At 44.2% G+C, this 13881-nt stretch overlaps 1 protein-coding gene across 1 annotated transcript in view; it reads left to right on the top strand.

The window, feature by feature from the left end:
• The first annotated feature begins 5206 nt into the window (after positions 1-5206).
• The window catches only part of VAV3 (vav guanine nucleotide exchange factor 3), a 223424-nt gene continuing 214749 nt past the window's right edge, over positions 5207-13881 (top strand). The window contains exon 1 of the mRNA XM_075833357.1: positions 5207-6046. Coding sequence (XP_075689472.1) covers positions 5843-6046 — 204 coding nt within the window. The 5' untranslated portion in view covers positions 5207-5842. The remainder of the gene's footprint in view (positions 6047-13881) is intronic.

Consider the following 13881-nt stretch of genomic DNA (forward strand, 5'->3'; position numbering starts at 1 on the left):
CGCTCAAACGGCACTGTAAAAGACAGTCCAACGTGTAGTTAGTATGAACACTCTCCCACAGTATATATACGATAGATAATCCACGATCCAGTGTGGGTGTAGGTAGTACTGCTGGCACTTGTAGTTCTATGTAGACACAAACGGTTTCCCGACGTCCTCCAACAGAATAAAATACCTATGTCTCCAGTATGGAAAAAAAGGAAACAATAGTGCAACACCCTTCATACTTAGGGTATGTTCACACGCACTGTTTTCAGATGTAATTCGGGCGTTTTATGCCTTGAATTCGCCTGAAAAACGGCTCCATTACGCCTACAAACATCTGCCCATTGCTTTCAATGGGTTTTATGATGTTCTGTTCCCACGAGGTCTAATTTTACGCGTCGCTGTCAAAAGATGGCGCGAAAAAGAAGTGCATGTCACTTCTTATAACGTTTTTGGAGCCGTTTTTCATTGACTCCATTGAAAAACAGCTCCAATAACGTCCGTAAAATACGCCGCGAAAAACGCGAGTAGTTAAAAAAACTTCTGAAAATCAGGAGCTGTTTACGCCTGAAAACAGCCCCGTAAAGTCAGACGTATTTTGCTAAGCCGTGTGAACATACCCTCACGAGACAAAGAATTCTCAAACAAATCAAAATAGATACAATTAGTAAAAGCATGAGCGGCACGCCAAATACTCTCGCCCCAACTATTCCTATTGAACTTTTATTTACTAGACCATTGTATTCTCTGGTCCCGGACAAGGATTCCGCTGCTACTCCACGAGCACATCACAGGTGTGCAGCAGTAAAATTATTTATATCCTGATGCAAATTTATAAAATAATACAATTTAAATCTGGCCACTTTACTGTTATTTAGGGCCTGTTCCCATCAGCGTTGGCTTTTCATTCAGGGGTTCCGTTGGAAGTTTCCGCTGGGTAAACCCCTTCACGGAAAGCCAAACGGAAACCTTAGCTTCCGTTTGCATCACCATTGATATCAATTGATTCCGTCGAAAAAACAAAATGGTGACAAACGGAAACCATTAGCAATGTTTCTGCCACCATTGATATCTATGGTGATGCAAACGGAAGCTAAGGTTTCCGTTTGCCTTTCTGTGAAGGGGTTCACTCGACGGAAACTTCCAACGGAACCCCTGAACGGAAAGCCAATGCTGATGTGAACAGGCCCTTACCCACATCACCTAACTACTCACACATTAGCCTAGGATACTGTACCTGCCTTGGCACCATAAGCCAAGACAGCTGGGCCCAATTGTGCCCAGAAATAGCTGTTAGTCCTTATAAGTTGCAAACGACACAAGCCGCCCAGGCCGACAACTTTGTGCCGCACTCTCTCTCAACGAGGCAAGAAAAGAAACTAGTGACTGACCTCCATGAAACTTGCAACCAAACGGGGTAAGATGTCAGACTTCAACCTTACAAAAACCAAACAGCATTTAGTCACATAAGAAAAAATGGGGATAGATGGTGGGTATTTTATAACCCTAATTAAGCCTATCCCCGATATATTAACCTAAAATACCCCATTTGTATCCCCTAATTCATGTCACAGGCCCGTGAATAATTAATCTGTCACGGGGCCAGCAGAGGGCGGTGTGAACCCACTTTGTCACTAAGGGATTCGACGTAGGGCTAAACCCGGGAGTGGAGTCTAAGTGGATCCCTGGTTTTCACCCCTTAACCCCTATACAGGGTTCTGGACTTCACTGCAGAGGAACCCCAGGTTGCTACCCCCAGAGTAGTCTCAATTGGTGACGGCCAATGTAAACAGGGGTAGTAAAAAATCAATAGACAGTATGCAGAGTCAGGTATAGCAAAAATCAGAGCAGACCGCAAACAGCACTCACGGTTGGGCGAGCAAAGGTCTAGGCAGGCAGTAAGAGTTTTTTCACGGGTCACTAGCAAGAGGTCAGGGCAGTTGGCGACAAGGATAGTCAAAAAGTACAGGCAGAGGCCTATCACAGAAAAACCAAAAAAGAAATGGCAGGAAAACACTGGACAAGTTAGGAAGAACCTAATTGCTAAGGCAAGGTGTACAGGAATAGGAGGGTCCTTCATACCTTGGAAAAGCTGGGTGGAATTTGAAGCAAAAGGAGAGCGTCGGTGGCATGGAAGGCCGCCAGTAGCAGAGATCGGGGGAGGGAATCTGGCATTCATTTCAAAACAATATCAATGTCAGTTAACACTAGGGTAAAATCCATGTGACACCACCTATCATATTCAAAAGTGGCTCCTGGGCTCGAAAAGTTTGGGGATCTCAGCTCTAATGTAAACAATAATATTTATATTCCCTGCCAGCAAGCAGAGGTGGTATAAATAGTACGAAATTGAAACACAATATATATTAGAAAGATTAAACTTTCTTTTCACAAACATATAACTCGTTATCTGCTTGTAAATAAATCACTTGTACAGCTTGCCACGTACATGACTATCCTGTACCCTTCTTGAATGAAGCACTGTGCTGCCACCCTCTTCTTTTACTCTAGTCATAATTTCCTCACTTTATTATATTATATATTGCTGGATTGTTGCCATGCAAAACTCAGACGTAAATAGAATGAATTTCAGATTTCAAAATGATTCATAATGATCTGCGAGAGAATATAGGAGTGTGAATTGTACACGGGTCTCAGGCTTCGTCTGTGAAAGAGGAAGCAAGAGGCCGACACTTTTCCCATTTCCTCTGTACAAGAGGGATTGAGAAATTATAATTTGTTGCAAAACAACTGAAAGCAACAGAATGATACAATATACACACAAATGTTTTAGAGTAACACGTCTCCTGGTCACACATTGCTGACTAGGTCGATTTTCGGTTAAGAGACTGCTAAGTGTCAACCAATGAGGGAGCGGCAATGGTGGACATATTGGATTTAGACAAGTTTTTTCTTTTTATTTAGTTAACCAAAATTTCGGATGAAAATCTTGAAACTCAAAAAGAAGGCCATGGTCACACGTTGTGGATTCTGTCAGGCCTAAGATGCGGATTCCGCACCTAAATCCGGACACTATATGCAAACGTTTTGTCTGCAATGCATGTTGTGAATTGGTTATTTTTTTAACTCACAGCATTCTCATTATTGACACAGGGTCTGCGCTGAAAATATGCAGATTAGCTCAATTAAACCTAAATGGAGCTAATACAGGTGCGAAAACCCTTTTGAAACCACTTTGTAGCCAGTAATCCGGCTGACAATTGTGTTGTATATGGCTGCCATCCTAGTTAAGGGCAGAATACAACACCCACCACCAGGTTCAAACTAGAACAAATTGTAAAAAATCATTTTCTTTTTTTAAGTAATAATCATTTACATGAAATACTCTTCTCCCACCCTTTTGAGTGACAGGCAATGCCCTGTGAGCTATACAGCCTGGTCTATAAAATGACACATTGTAACAAAGTATCAGAGAGATTTGTGCTGCTGCTGATGCAATCTCAGAGAATTGCCCAGACCGGATACAATTGTCTCCACTGCTCTGAGTAGGCCCAGGTATGCTGTCTCCGATAGATACCTATCTCTTGTATGGGGCCCCCTCACACCCTTCGTATCGTCTACTGTCGCTGGTCTCCGGCTACTGAGTTAGGAGGTGGCTAGGAGTATGGAAACAGAAGTGCTCACTGTGTCACCCTCTTTCCGTAACTCCTATTAACTCCCTTTCACTTCTATGGGAGTTTCAGAAACAGTGTAGTAAAAAGCGCTCGACTGTTACCAAAAAACCCAGCCATGGCTCATAAATCAGTGGCCAGAGCGTGTCAACAGTGGAAGAAGATAGAAAAGCTGCCAGTGATAGATCTCCTACTTTAGAACATATTTTTGGTTATGGGACTTGCTACATTAGCGACTGACAATAGTGAGATTATAATTCTGAAATTTATTCCTTTTATAAAGTAGTAAATATTAGAGATTTGGTGCATTTTCATCTTAAAGGGGTATTCACAAAATCGTAAATCATTACCTATCCACAGGATAAGGGATCATTTTATGACCGCCTCGGGTCTCATTGTTGGGACCCCCACCAATTATGAGAAGGGGTGTACCAAATCCCCAGATCCACCACACTGCACCACCCGCTTAAGGAGCAGCTTGAATGGAGCAGCGGTCGAGCATGCGCCCGTCGCTCCATTCACTGTCTATGAGAATGACGGAAACAGCAGAGCGCTGTACTTGGCTGTTTCCGTCATTCCCATAGACATCGAATGAAGCGGCAGGCGCATGCTTGATCTGGGGGAACGGGACCCTCAGTGATCAGAAAATAATCACCTATCCTGTGTATAGGGGCAATTTATGATTTTGGCAATACCTCTTTAAGGTAATAAGGGGCAATAGATTTATAAGAAGGTTTTTATTTAAGTGTCTAACTCTTTAAAATCTTTTGAGATTCATGCAGTTAGAACCTGCCTACTCAGCTTGGGTCTTTCTCTGTAGATATGTTGTATGTAAACAAATACAGCAGCTCCCAAGATCTAGAAGTGCTGCATACGGTATAATGTAACGTGATCTACATCTATAGAAGCACTGTATATTTTCTCTATATTTGCATTGCATTTGAGTACAATCTATTGTACTCTGTTATCAACCGTCTCAGGATGGCTGCGTTCTTTAGGGCTCATTCAGACGAGCGTGAATTTCGTCCGTGTCCTGTGCATTGAAACAACGCACAGCACACGAACCATTGATTTTAATGGGGCTTTTCACACACGCGGGAGTTTTCACGCAGTGTGTCCGTTGCGTGAAACCCACGGCACGTCCTATATTGGTGCGTTTTTACCCACCTAGTTGCCCATTGGGTAATGGGTGCGTGAAAACCACGGACAGCGCAGGGATGCACTTCCGTGTGTTGTCCGTGTTTCACGCATTAATTACATTGAAAAGAATAAAAAAAAATTATGTGCGTAAATCTGTCAGGCTCGTGTGAATGAAGTCCAGAAAAACGTGTGCTAACCCATCTCACTTCTTAATCTCGAGTGTAAGTGACATTGACAGCTCTTCATTTGTATAGGCTTTGCAGTTCAGTTTAGCGGTCCTTTAAGACTCGTTCTTGTGGTAGGAGTGGACCAGCTTCCTGACAGCGCGCACACACCAGCCTCTCATGTCATAAGCATCTGCGATCTGAGCTTCCCCCTCCTCCTGTGTAATGACAGCAGGTAGTGTCACACATCCACATGCACCGCACTGCGCATGCGTGACAGAGGAGCTGCAGCCCAAGGCAGATCTGGAGAGAGGCGACGAGACCGGAGACAGAGAGATAGCAGGGAGGAAAGAGACAGTGACGAGCAGCCAGTGAGAATGGACGCCGGGCGCTGCGAGTGACAGCCGGGGGTCTACAGGGACGGACGCACCGGATGGTTACAAAGTAGCAGCAAGTCATAGTGAGTGACAAGAGGAAGAGGCGCTGAGTGATCGCGACAGGGACACCCGGACTCCTTCATCAGCGATCAGGTGGAGGGATCTGGGGGCTGCAGGGGATGGCTGCACAGTGAAGGGGCTCATGTCCTGCCACCATGAAGAGGAGCCCAGATGAGTTGACACCTCCACCCTGTGACAGCAGCCTGCACCCTGCACAGCAGAGGACCTGGGTGTGAAGGAGGCTGTGACCCTGCGCTCAGGATCTCCACTCATGTTATTGATCCTTCCCCAGTCTACTGTGCAGTTATCCTCAGGAAGATTTCTAGTCCATACAACTGAACTTCTATTCATCCTGCCACCTGGACACCTTCAGGGAAGTGCTGTGATTAGGTTTCTTTTGGCATCCACCAATTTCAAGTTGTCCTCCATTACTTTCCTAGCATCCTAATATTGCACTAGCACTTTTATCATTCTGCCGGCACCAATGGAGCCTTGGAGACAGTGTGCCCAGTGGCTGATCAGGTGCAGGGTGCTGCCACCCAACCACAGGGTAACATGGGACACGGCTCAGGTATTCGACCTGGCCCAGACCCTCCGAGATGGGGTCCTTCTGTGCCAGCTGCTCAAGAATCTACAGCACAGCTGCATTAACTTGAAGGACATTAATCTTCGCCCGCAGATGTCCCAGGTCAGTAAGCGCTTACATTTCATCATACATGTATACGCAGCTCCTGATCTAGCCATCCACCTTATCACTGTTTCCTAATGTTTCTATATCGCCATCGTGTTCCGTAATGCTGAATGGACTCTGTCGCTGACCCCATGGGCTCACAATCTAATCTCTAACACACAGTTTAGGGCCCTTTTTTTTTGTTATAGATAGCCCATTAAAGGGTTCGCTTGGTTCAGGAACTTGGAGTATTATTGCAGTGTCGAGGTCATATAATAAGGCGTTGTCTATAACCCTGTAAGTCTAAACATGTTTCTGGGGTGCCCTATGCATACTTGATGGGAGAAAACAGATTTTGCCTTGGTCTGATTTAAACTTGTGTCGTCTGAGCCATAATTCTGCACATTTACAGGAGCTGTCCAACATGTGGACAAATCACCGAAATAGGCAAAACCTGAAAGAAATTGTAATGTACTACTAATATATACTACTGTTAAAATGTTACTTTGGTCCTGCACCACCTCTTACTGCTGGTCCCTGTTGCACCTGTGTTTGATCTAGGCCCCAGTGATGTTGCGTGACATCACTATAAGTCCATAGTGATGTCATGTTATGCGGCTACGTCATCCAGTTGCTGCCATGGGATGTTACATCACTATGTAGGTTTCAGCACTGTGGCCTGCAGTAAAATGAGACTTTATGCTGGAAAACCCATTTTGTGTTTGTTAGAATCCTTAAACTGAGCAAAGATATAAAAAATTGTCGTCTGACCGTTCCCTTGTCCGATTCCCCTATTCATTAACATTCTCTTTCTCCTTGGCCCAATAAACGGTTTCATTCTATGCAGCAGCGGGCTATGAATGGTTGATAGACACCTCTGGTGCCACTTTTCTCAAAGATAGCAGTAGAAAAATTCAGCCTGTCTAATGTTTTTTCCTCTTAAGTCATTGGTTGTCCATCTGGAACCCTTTATTGACTTTAGATCATTGGCGGATCTTGTGCCTATTAATAGTCACTAAATCTTTCATAAATTTCTTATATAACATGTATATATATATGTATATACTAGTCCTTCTCAATGAATTAGAATATCATCAAAAAGTTAATTTATTTCAGTAATTCAATTCAAAAAGTGAAACTCATATATTATATAGATTCATTCCATACAGAGTGATCTATTTCTAGCATTTTTTTCTTTTAATGTTGATGATTATGGTAACAGTCAATGAAACCCCAAAATTTAGTGTCTCAGAAAATTAGAACATTATATAAGCCTAATTTCAAAAATGATTTTTAATACCAAAATGTTGGGTTACTGAAAAGTATGTACAGTATCTGCGCTCAATACTTGGTCGGGCTCCTTTTGCATGAATTGCTGCATCAATGCGGCGTGGCATGGAGGCGATCAGCCTGTGGCACTGCTGAGGTGTTATCGATGCGGCGTGGCATGGAGGCGATCAGCCTGTGGCACTGCTGAGGTGTTATCAATGCGGCGTGGCATGGAGGTGATCAGCCTGTGGCACTGCGGAGGTGTTATCAATGCGGCGTGGCATGGAGGCGATCTGCCTGTGGCACTGCTGAGGTGTTATGGAAGCCCAGGTTGCTTTGATAGCGGCCTTCAGCTCGTCTGCATTGTTGGGTTTGGCGTCTCATCTTCCTCTCGACAATACCCTATAGATTCTCTATGGGGTTTAGATCAGGCGAGTTTGCTGGCCAATCAAGCGCAGTGATACTGTGGTTATTAAACCAGGTATTGGTACTTTTGTCAGTGTGGGCAGGCGCCAAGTCCTGCTGGAAATTAAATCAACGTCTCCATAAAGCTTGTCACCAGAGGGGAGCATGAAGTGCTCGAAAATTTCTTGCTAGACGCTGCACTGACTCTGGACTTGATATAACACAGTGGACAAACACCAGCAGATGACATGGCCCCCCAAACCATCACTGACTGTGGAAACTTCACACTGGACCGCAAGCAACTTGGGTTGACGCCTCTTCACTCTTCCTCCAGACTCTGGGACCTTGATTTCCAAATGAAATGCAAAATTTACTTTCATCTGAAAACAGGACTTTGGACCACTGAGCAACAGTGTTGGTCCACCGCATTATATCAAGTCCAGAGTCAACGCAGCCGTCTAGCAGGAAATTTTCGAGGACTTCATGCTTCCCTCTGCTGACAAGCTTTATGGAGAGGCTGATTTAATTTTCCAGGAGGACTTGGCACCTGCCCACACTGACAAAAGTACCAATACCTGGTGTAATAACCACAGTATCACTCTGCTTGATTGACCAGCAAACTCGCCTGACCTAAACCCCATAGAGAATCTATGGTCTATTGTCAAGAGGAAGATGAGACACACCAGACCCAACAATGCAGACGAGCTGAAGGCCGCTATCAAATCAACCTGGGCTTCCATAACACCTCAGCAGTGCCACAGGCTGATCGCCTCCATGCCATGCCACATTGATAACACCTCAGCAGTGCCACAGGCTGATTGCCTCTATGCCACGCCGCATTGATAACACTTCAGCAGTGCCACAGGCTGATTGCCTCCATGCCATGCCACATTGATAACACCTCAGCAGTGCCACAGGCTGATCGCCTCCATGCCACGCCGCATTGATAACACCTCAGCAGTGCCACAGGCTGATCGCCACCATGCCACGCCGCATTGATGCAGTAATTCATGCAGAGTTGGAGCCCCGACCAAGTATTGAGTGCATATACTGTACATACTTTTCAGTGGGCCAACAATTCGGTATTAAAAATCAGTTTTGAAATTGGGCAACATGTGGACTCATCACAGTCAGGCACCAACTACCCAGAACTCCGTTAGGGTTAATACCCATACTGCAACAGAAGTGAAAGGATCCATAATAGTCACCTATGTTCTTCTGTTGGTTGCTAGGCAGCAGTTCAATTACAGTATATAATAAAAAAGACTCTTAGGCCAGGACCACACACCGTTTGGATGCAGTCTTTGTTGCAATTTTTGGCTCCGTTTTTGAGCTAAACACAGGAGTGGGCACAAAAGACAAATAGCAGCAGAAGCCCCTTTCCTTTCTCTTAGGCCTCATTTACACGAGCGTGTGCGTTTTGCGCACGCAAAAAAACGCTGCGTTTTGCGTGCGCAAAAGGCAATTGACAGCTCCGTGTGTCATCCGTGTATGATGCGCGGCTGCGTGATTTTCGCGCAGCCGCCATCATAGAGATGAGGTAGTCGACGCCCGCCACTGTCCAAGGTGCTGAAAGAGCTAACTGATCGGCAGTAACTCTTTCAGCACCCTCGACAGTGAATGCCGATCACAATCTACACCAACCTGTGAATAAAAAAAGACGTTCACACTTACCATGAACTGCCTGCTTCCTCCAGTCCGGTCTCCCGGCCGTTGCCTTGGTGACGCGTCCCTCTCTTGTCATCCGGCCCCACCTCCCAGGATGACGCGGCAGGCCATGAGACCGCTGCAGCCTGTGATTGGCTGCAGCCTGTGCTTGGCCTGTGATTGGCTGCAGCCTGTGCTTGGCCTGTGATTGGCTGCAGCTGTCACTTGGCCTGAATTGTCATCCCGGGAGGTCGGACTGGAGGAAGAAGCCGGGAGTTATCGGTAAGTCAGAACTTCTTTTTTTTTTTACACGTATATGTATATTGTGATCAAAAGTCACTGTCCATGGTGCTGAAACAGTTTAAGTCTTTCAGCACCGTGGGCAGTGACTGTCTCCTGACGTCGCGTACCCGAACATTTTTTGCCGGGTTCGGTTAAAACGAGTTCGGCCGAACCCGGTGAAGTTCGGTGCGCTCATCTCTAATTTGACACTCCGTTTGGATGTTTGTAACCAGAAAAGCACGTGGTGCTTTTCTGTTTACATTCATCCTTTTGACAGCTCTTGCGTGATTTTCGCGCATGCAACGCAGGACCGTCAGTGTGGCATGCGTTGTTTTCACGCACCCATTGAAGTCAATGGGTGCGTGTTGCGTGAAAAACGCAAGAATATAGAACATGTCGTGAGTTTTACGCAACGCACTCACGCTGCGCAAAATTCACGCATCGTCTAAACAGCCCCATAGACTATTATAGGTGCGTACGACACGCGTGAAAAGCACGCGCGTCGCACGCGCGTATAATACGCTCGTGTAAATGAGGCCTTAGATCCATTTCTAGGCTTGACTCAAAAATATGACAAAAAAAAGCTGCATCAGAACTGTGTATGTGTGATCCTGGCCTTAAAGAAAAACGTTGTATGTGAGTTTTCCTTTATATATACTTTTTTCTTTCCTCATATGTTTAGTCATATATTTGTCATTTCTCCACCGTATATACTACAATGTCCCTTTGTGGATACAACATATATTTTGCATATGTCTTGTATCTTCTAATAACAGTGTATACAACTATGAATGCTTTGTAAGCGTGTCCAGAAGAATGAGCCCAGGCTTTATAGCAGGCTTTGTATCTGCACACTAATAATGAACTTGTGTCGGTGCTTACTGATGCCGAACAGAATGAACTCACTGTACTGAGCGGCTGTGATGAGCCGCATTGTAATGAGAATTACTGACTGACAATCCGCATGGTCATAGATGGGGATATACATATATATATATATATATATATATGAGAGTGCTGATTATGAATTGTTTCTAATTATAGCATTTACAGGTAAACGTGTATGATATTTATATGGAAAAGCTGGGTGACTACTAGTATGGCTGCCATCACAGCTCCTACAAAGGTTTCCTAGAGTCCGTAACTGCATATCCACCTGATTAGGAGGGGATACATTTTAGGGAATCACGTCTTTATGGCTATATTACATGACAGATGTAAGAAGCATCAAGATGTGCGGCAGCTTCAGCTCTGTTTCCGTTTGGTGGGCGGTAGGTCATATAGGGGCTGGGGGATGTCTCAGCGGAGCAGCTCGGACTTCTGTCTGTTGCTTGCATTGCTGACGCGTGAACTAGAAGGAAAGTCAGAACTGCACATTATATTAAATAATTTAAAGAGAACCTCTCACCACTTTTTTTTTTGCCATAAACCGCTCTGTGTTACCTTATTTCTGTTGTGATAAATTACTCATTACTGTATTAGAGAGACTGGAATGTCCCATTCATAGAGTAAGGGTATGTTCACACGCAGTGTTTTCAGGCGCAATTCAGGCGTTTTACGCCTCGAATTACGCCTGAAAAAACGGCAATAATACGCCTACAAACATCTGCCCATTGCTTGCAATGGGATTTACGGTGTTATGTTCCCACGAAGCTTAATTTTACGCGTTGCTGTCAAAATACGCCGTGTAAAAAGACGCCCGCGAAAAAGAAGTGCTTGTCACTTCTTGGGATGTTTTTGGAGGCGTTTTTCATTGACTTCATTGAAAAACAGCTCCAATAATGGCCGTAAAATACGCAGCAAAAAACGCGAGTTGTTACAAAAACATCTGAAAATCAGGAGCTGTTTTCGCCTGAAAACAGCTCTGTATTTTCAGACATTTTTGGTCACTGCATGTGAACATACCCTAAGGGATTTTTTGACTAGAAATGAGTACAAGATTTATACCTTACACTTAAACGGCCCCTTCTGTTCCATTGATCCATGGGGGTCTTCACACAGGTGGCTCCTTCTTTGTGGCGGTCTGTTCTGATCCCGAGAAGTGGTTCTGATGTGCTGCTCCGAAACCTGTACAGGTGGGGGTGGGGTGGGTACCTTCCTATCGGGAAACAACTGCGTTTTCAGCTTTTTCCCAGAGGGTTACTTCTAGGGCATGGTTTACATGGCTTATTTTCAGGTGTATTGAAACGCTGGTATTACGCTCCGAAATACACTTGAAGTACGCCTGCAAACAGCTGCCTGTTGATTTCAATGGGAAATACACTGTATTGTTTATGTGAGACATATTTTTATGCTGGTGAATTAAAAAACGCCTTGTAAAAATATGTTTCATAAAAAAGAAGTAATGTCACTTCTTGAAGCGTTTTACAAGCTAATTTTTCTAATTTCCCATGGACACTTCAAAAAAATGCTTCAAAAACGCTTCAAAATACGCTTCAAAAAATAAAAAACTCTGTGAAAATCAGTTTCAGAACCGCCTTTTCTCTTGAAATCTATTTTCATGCCTCAAACATATGCCTGGTGAGCATACCCTGAAGGGTTTCTTTGTAAATAGCTAATAAAGTTTATTGAAGTAATCACACTTTCTTTGTAATGTATTTCAATAGATCTTAAACAATGTAAGAAAATGGAGTCCTAAAAAGCGACAGAATTACCGAGGAACTTTTACCTTACAGATCTACGGATTTGAAATCTACTCATAAATATTAATATTTCGAAAAAGTTCTGTGACATATCTAATGTGCATCATAACCCACCGCCCCCCACCTCACAAAATTCTAGCCAAAAATGTAAAAAACGTTGAAAGTCACTTTAACAATGTGAACAACAGATCTGGAACAACTTTACAAAATACTTCTGAAGGGTGCTGTCATGTGATGAGACTACGTGCCGTTCTGTACACCGTATAGAGTTTTACGTGCAATGTATGGACTCCAAGTGTACTGACGGAGCTGCGGCTGCAGTGACACTGACGGACCTACTATCCAACGCATCCAAATGGACAATAATTTACCGCATTGAGTTCTGTTGAGATTCTGTTTTTTAAAAGGGGGTTACAGCAAGGATAGCGCTTGCCATAATAAATACCAAAACCCCTAATGGAACCTCTCAACACCAATTATCTACTAATTAGTAATAAATATAATGACCAAACAAAACTGTGGCAGCACTGGCCATACTTCCAGGAGCCTGTCATATCAGTCTGATGCAAGAGCCAAGTATCACTGGTATGGTTCTTAGTAGTGTGACCTGCCAGTATAGTTCTGACCCTGGTACCAAGGTTCGGTAATGCCGTGACATCCATGGTGTCATTGGTGCATGATAGTATCTGCAGCTAGGGGGCGTATCTGTATAGAGCTATATAGATAAATGTGCTCAGCTATATAACTAACACATTGATTTTATTTGACTGATTTCTATTGGAATATGAGAAAAGAAAAAGCACATTTGGTCTTAGTTTAACCGTCATGCCGTAGTGAGCCCAGCCGTTATATTGCTATTGGGTCTGTATTGAGAGAATGATGGCAGTCCACGGAGGGCTCCCTGTACACTAAATTGTAGGAAGTGGCTTCTGTGACTGCCTTTCACCTTGTGGTTTATCATAAACTTTGCAACCTGCACAGATAGCTATGAGAGAACAAGTAAGTTTGTTCAGTCTTGCACCGTAAGAATGTGCAGACCAGAAATGTGCGGATGTTGTGGCTTTCATGACGTTTACTTCTGATGAGAGACTCTTTGTGAATCTTGATTTTTTTCCCTGCAGAATCCAAGATGGACACTTGTGATCTGTATCGCTGTCCAAACATATCTGCCACATGTACTGAAGTCAGATTTACAGGGCATTTCTGGAGTAGTAGGGTAGCACAATGGGGCAGATTTATCAACTGTTTTGGACACATTGTTCTCCTCGACCAGCAAGAGGACGTGGTCTACAGAAAAAGGAGTGTCTCATGGGACAGGTGTGTGGCTTATATGCGCCGAATTGCACCCAAATTGTGCCAAAAGAAAAGTATCTAACATGACCATCTAGATGTGCACAATTTATCATACAGTCTGCACCACTTTGTTAAATTTGGCACATCGTCTGACGGCCTCATCTAAGGCCCCATGCACACAACCGTAAAAACGGCGGACCGTAGTACGGTCCGCGATTTTACGGACCCGTTCGGTTCTGTTGGCCGTGGACACCATTCCATAGCGCTACTGATAGGTGTCCACACCGTAGAACTGTGTCGGGAATTATGAAGCAT

Source organism: Rhinoderma darwinii, chromosome 7 (assembly GCF_050947455.1).
Source record: "Rhinoderma darwinii isolate aRhiDar2 chromosome 7, aRhiDar2.hap1, whole genome shotgun sequence".
NCBI lineage: Eukaryota > Metazoa > Chordata > Amphibia > Anura > Rhinodermatidae > Rhinoderma > Rhinoderma darwinii.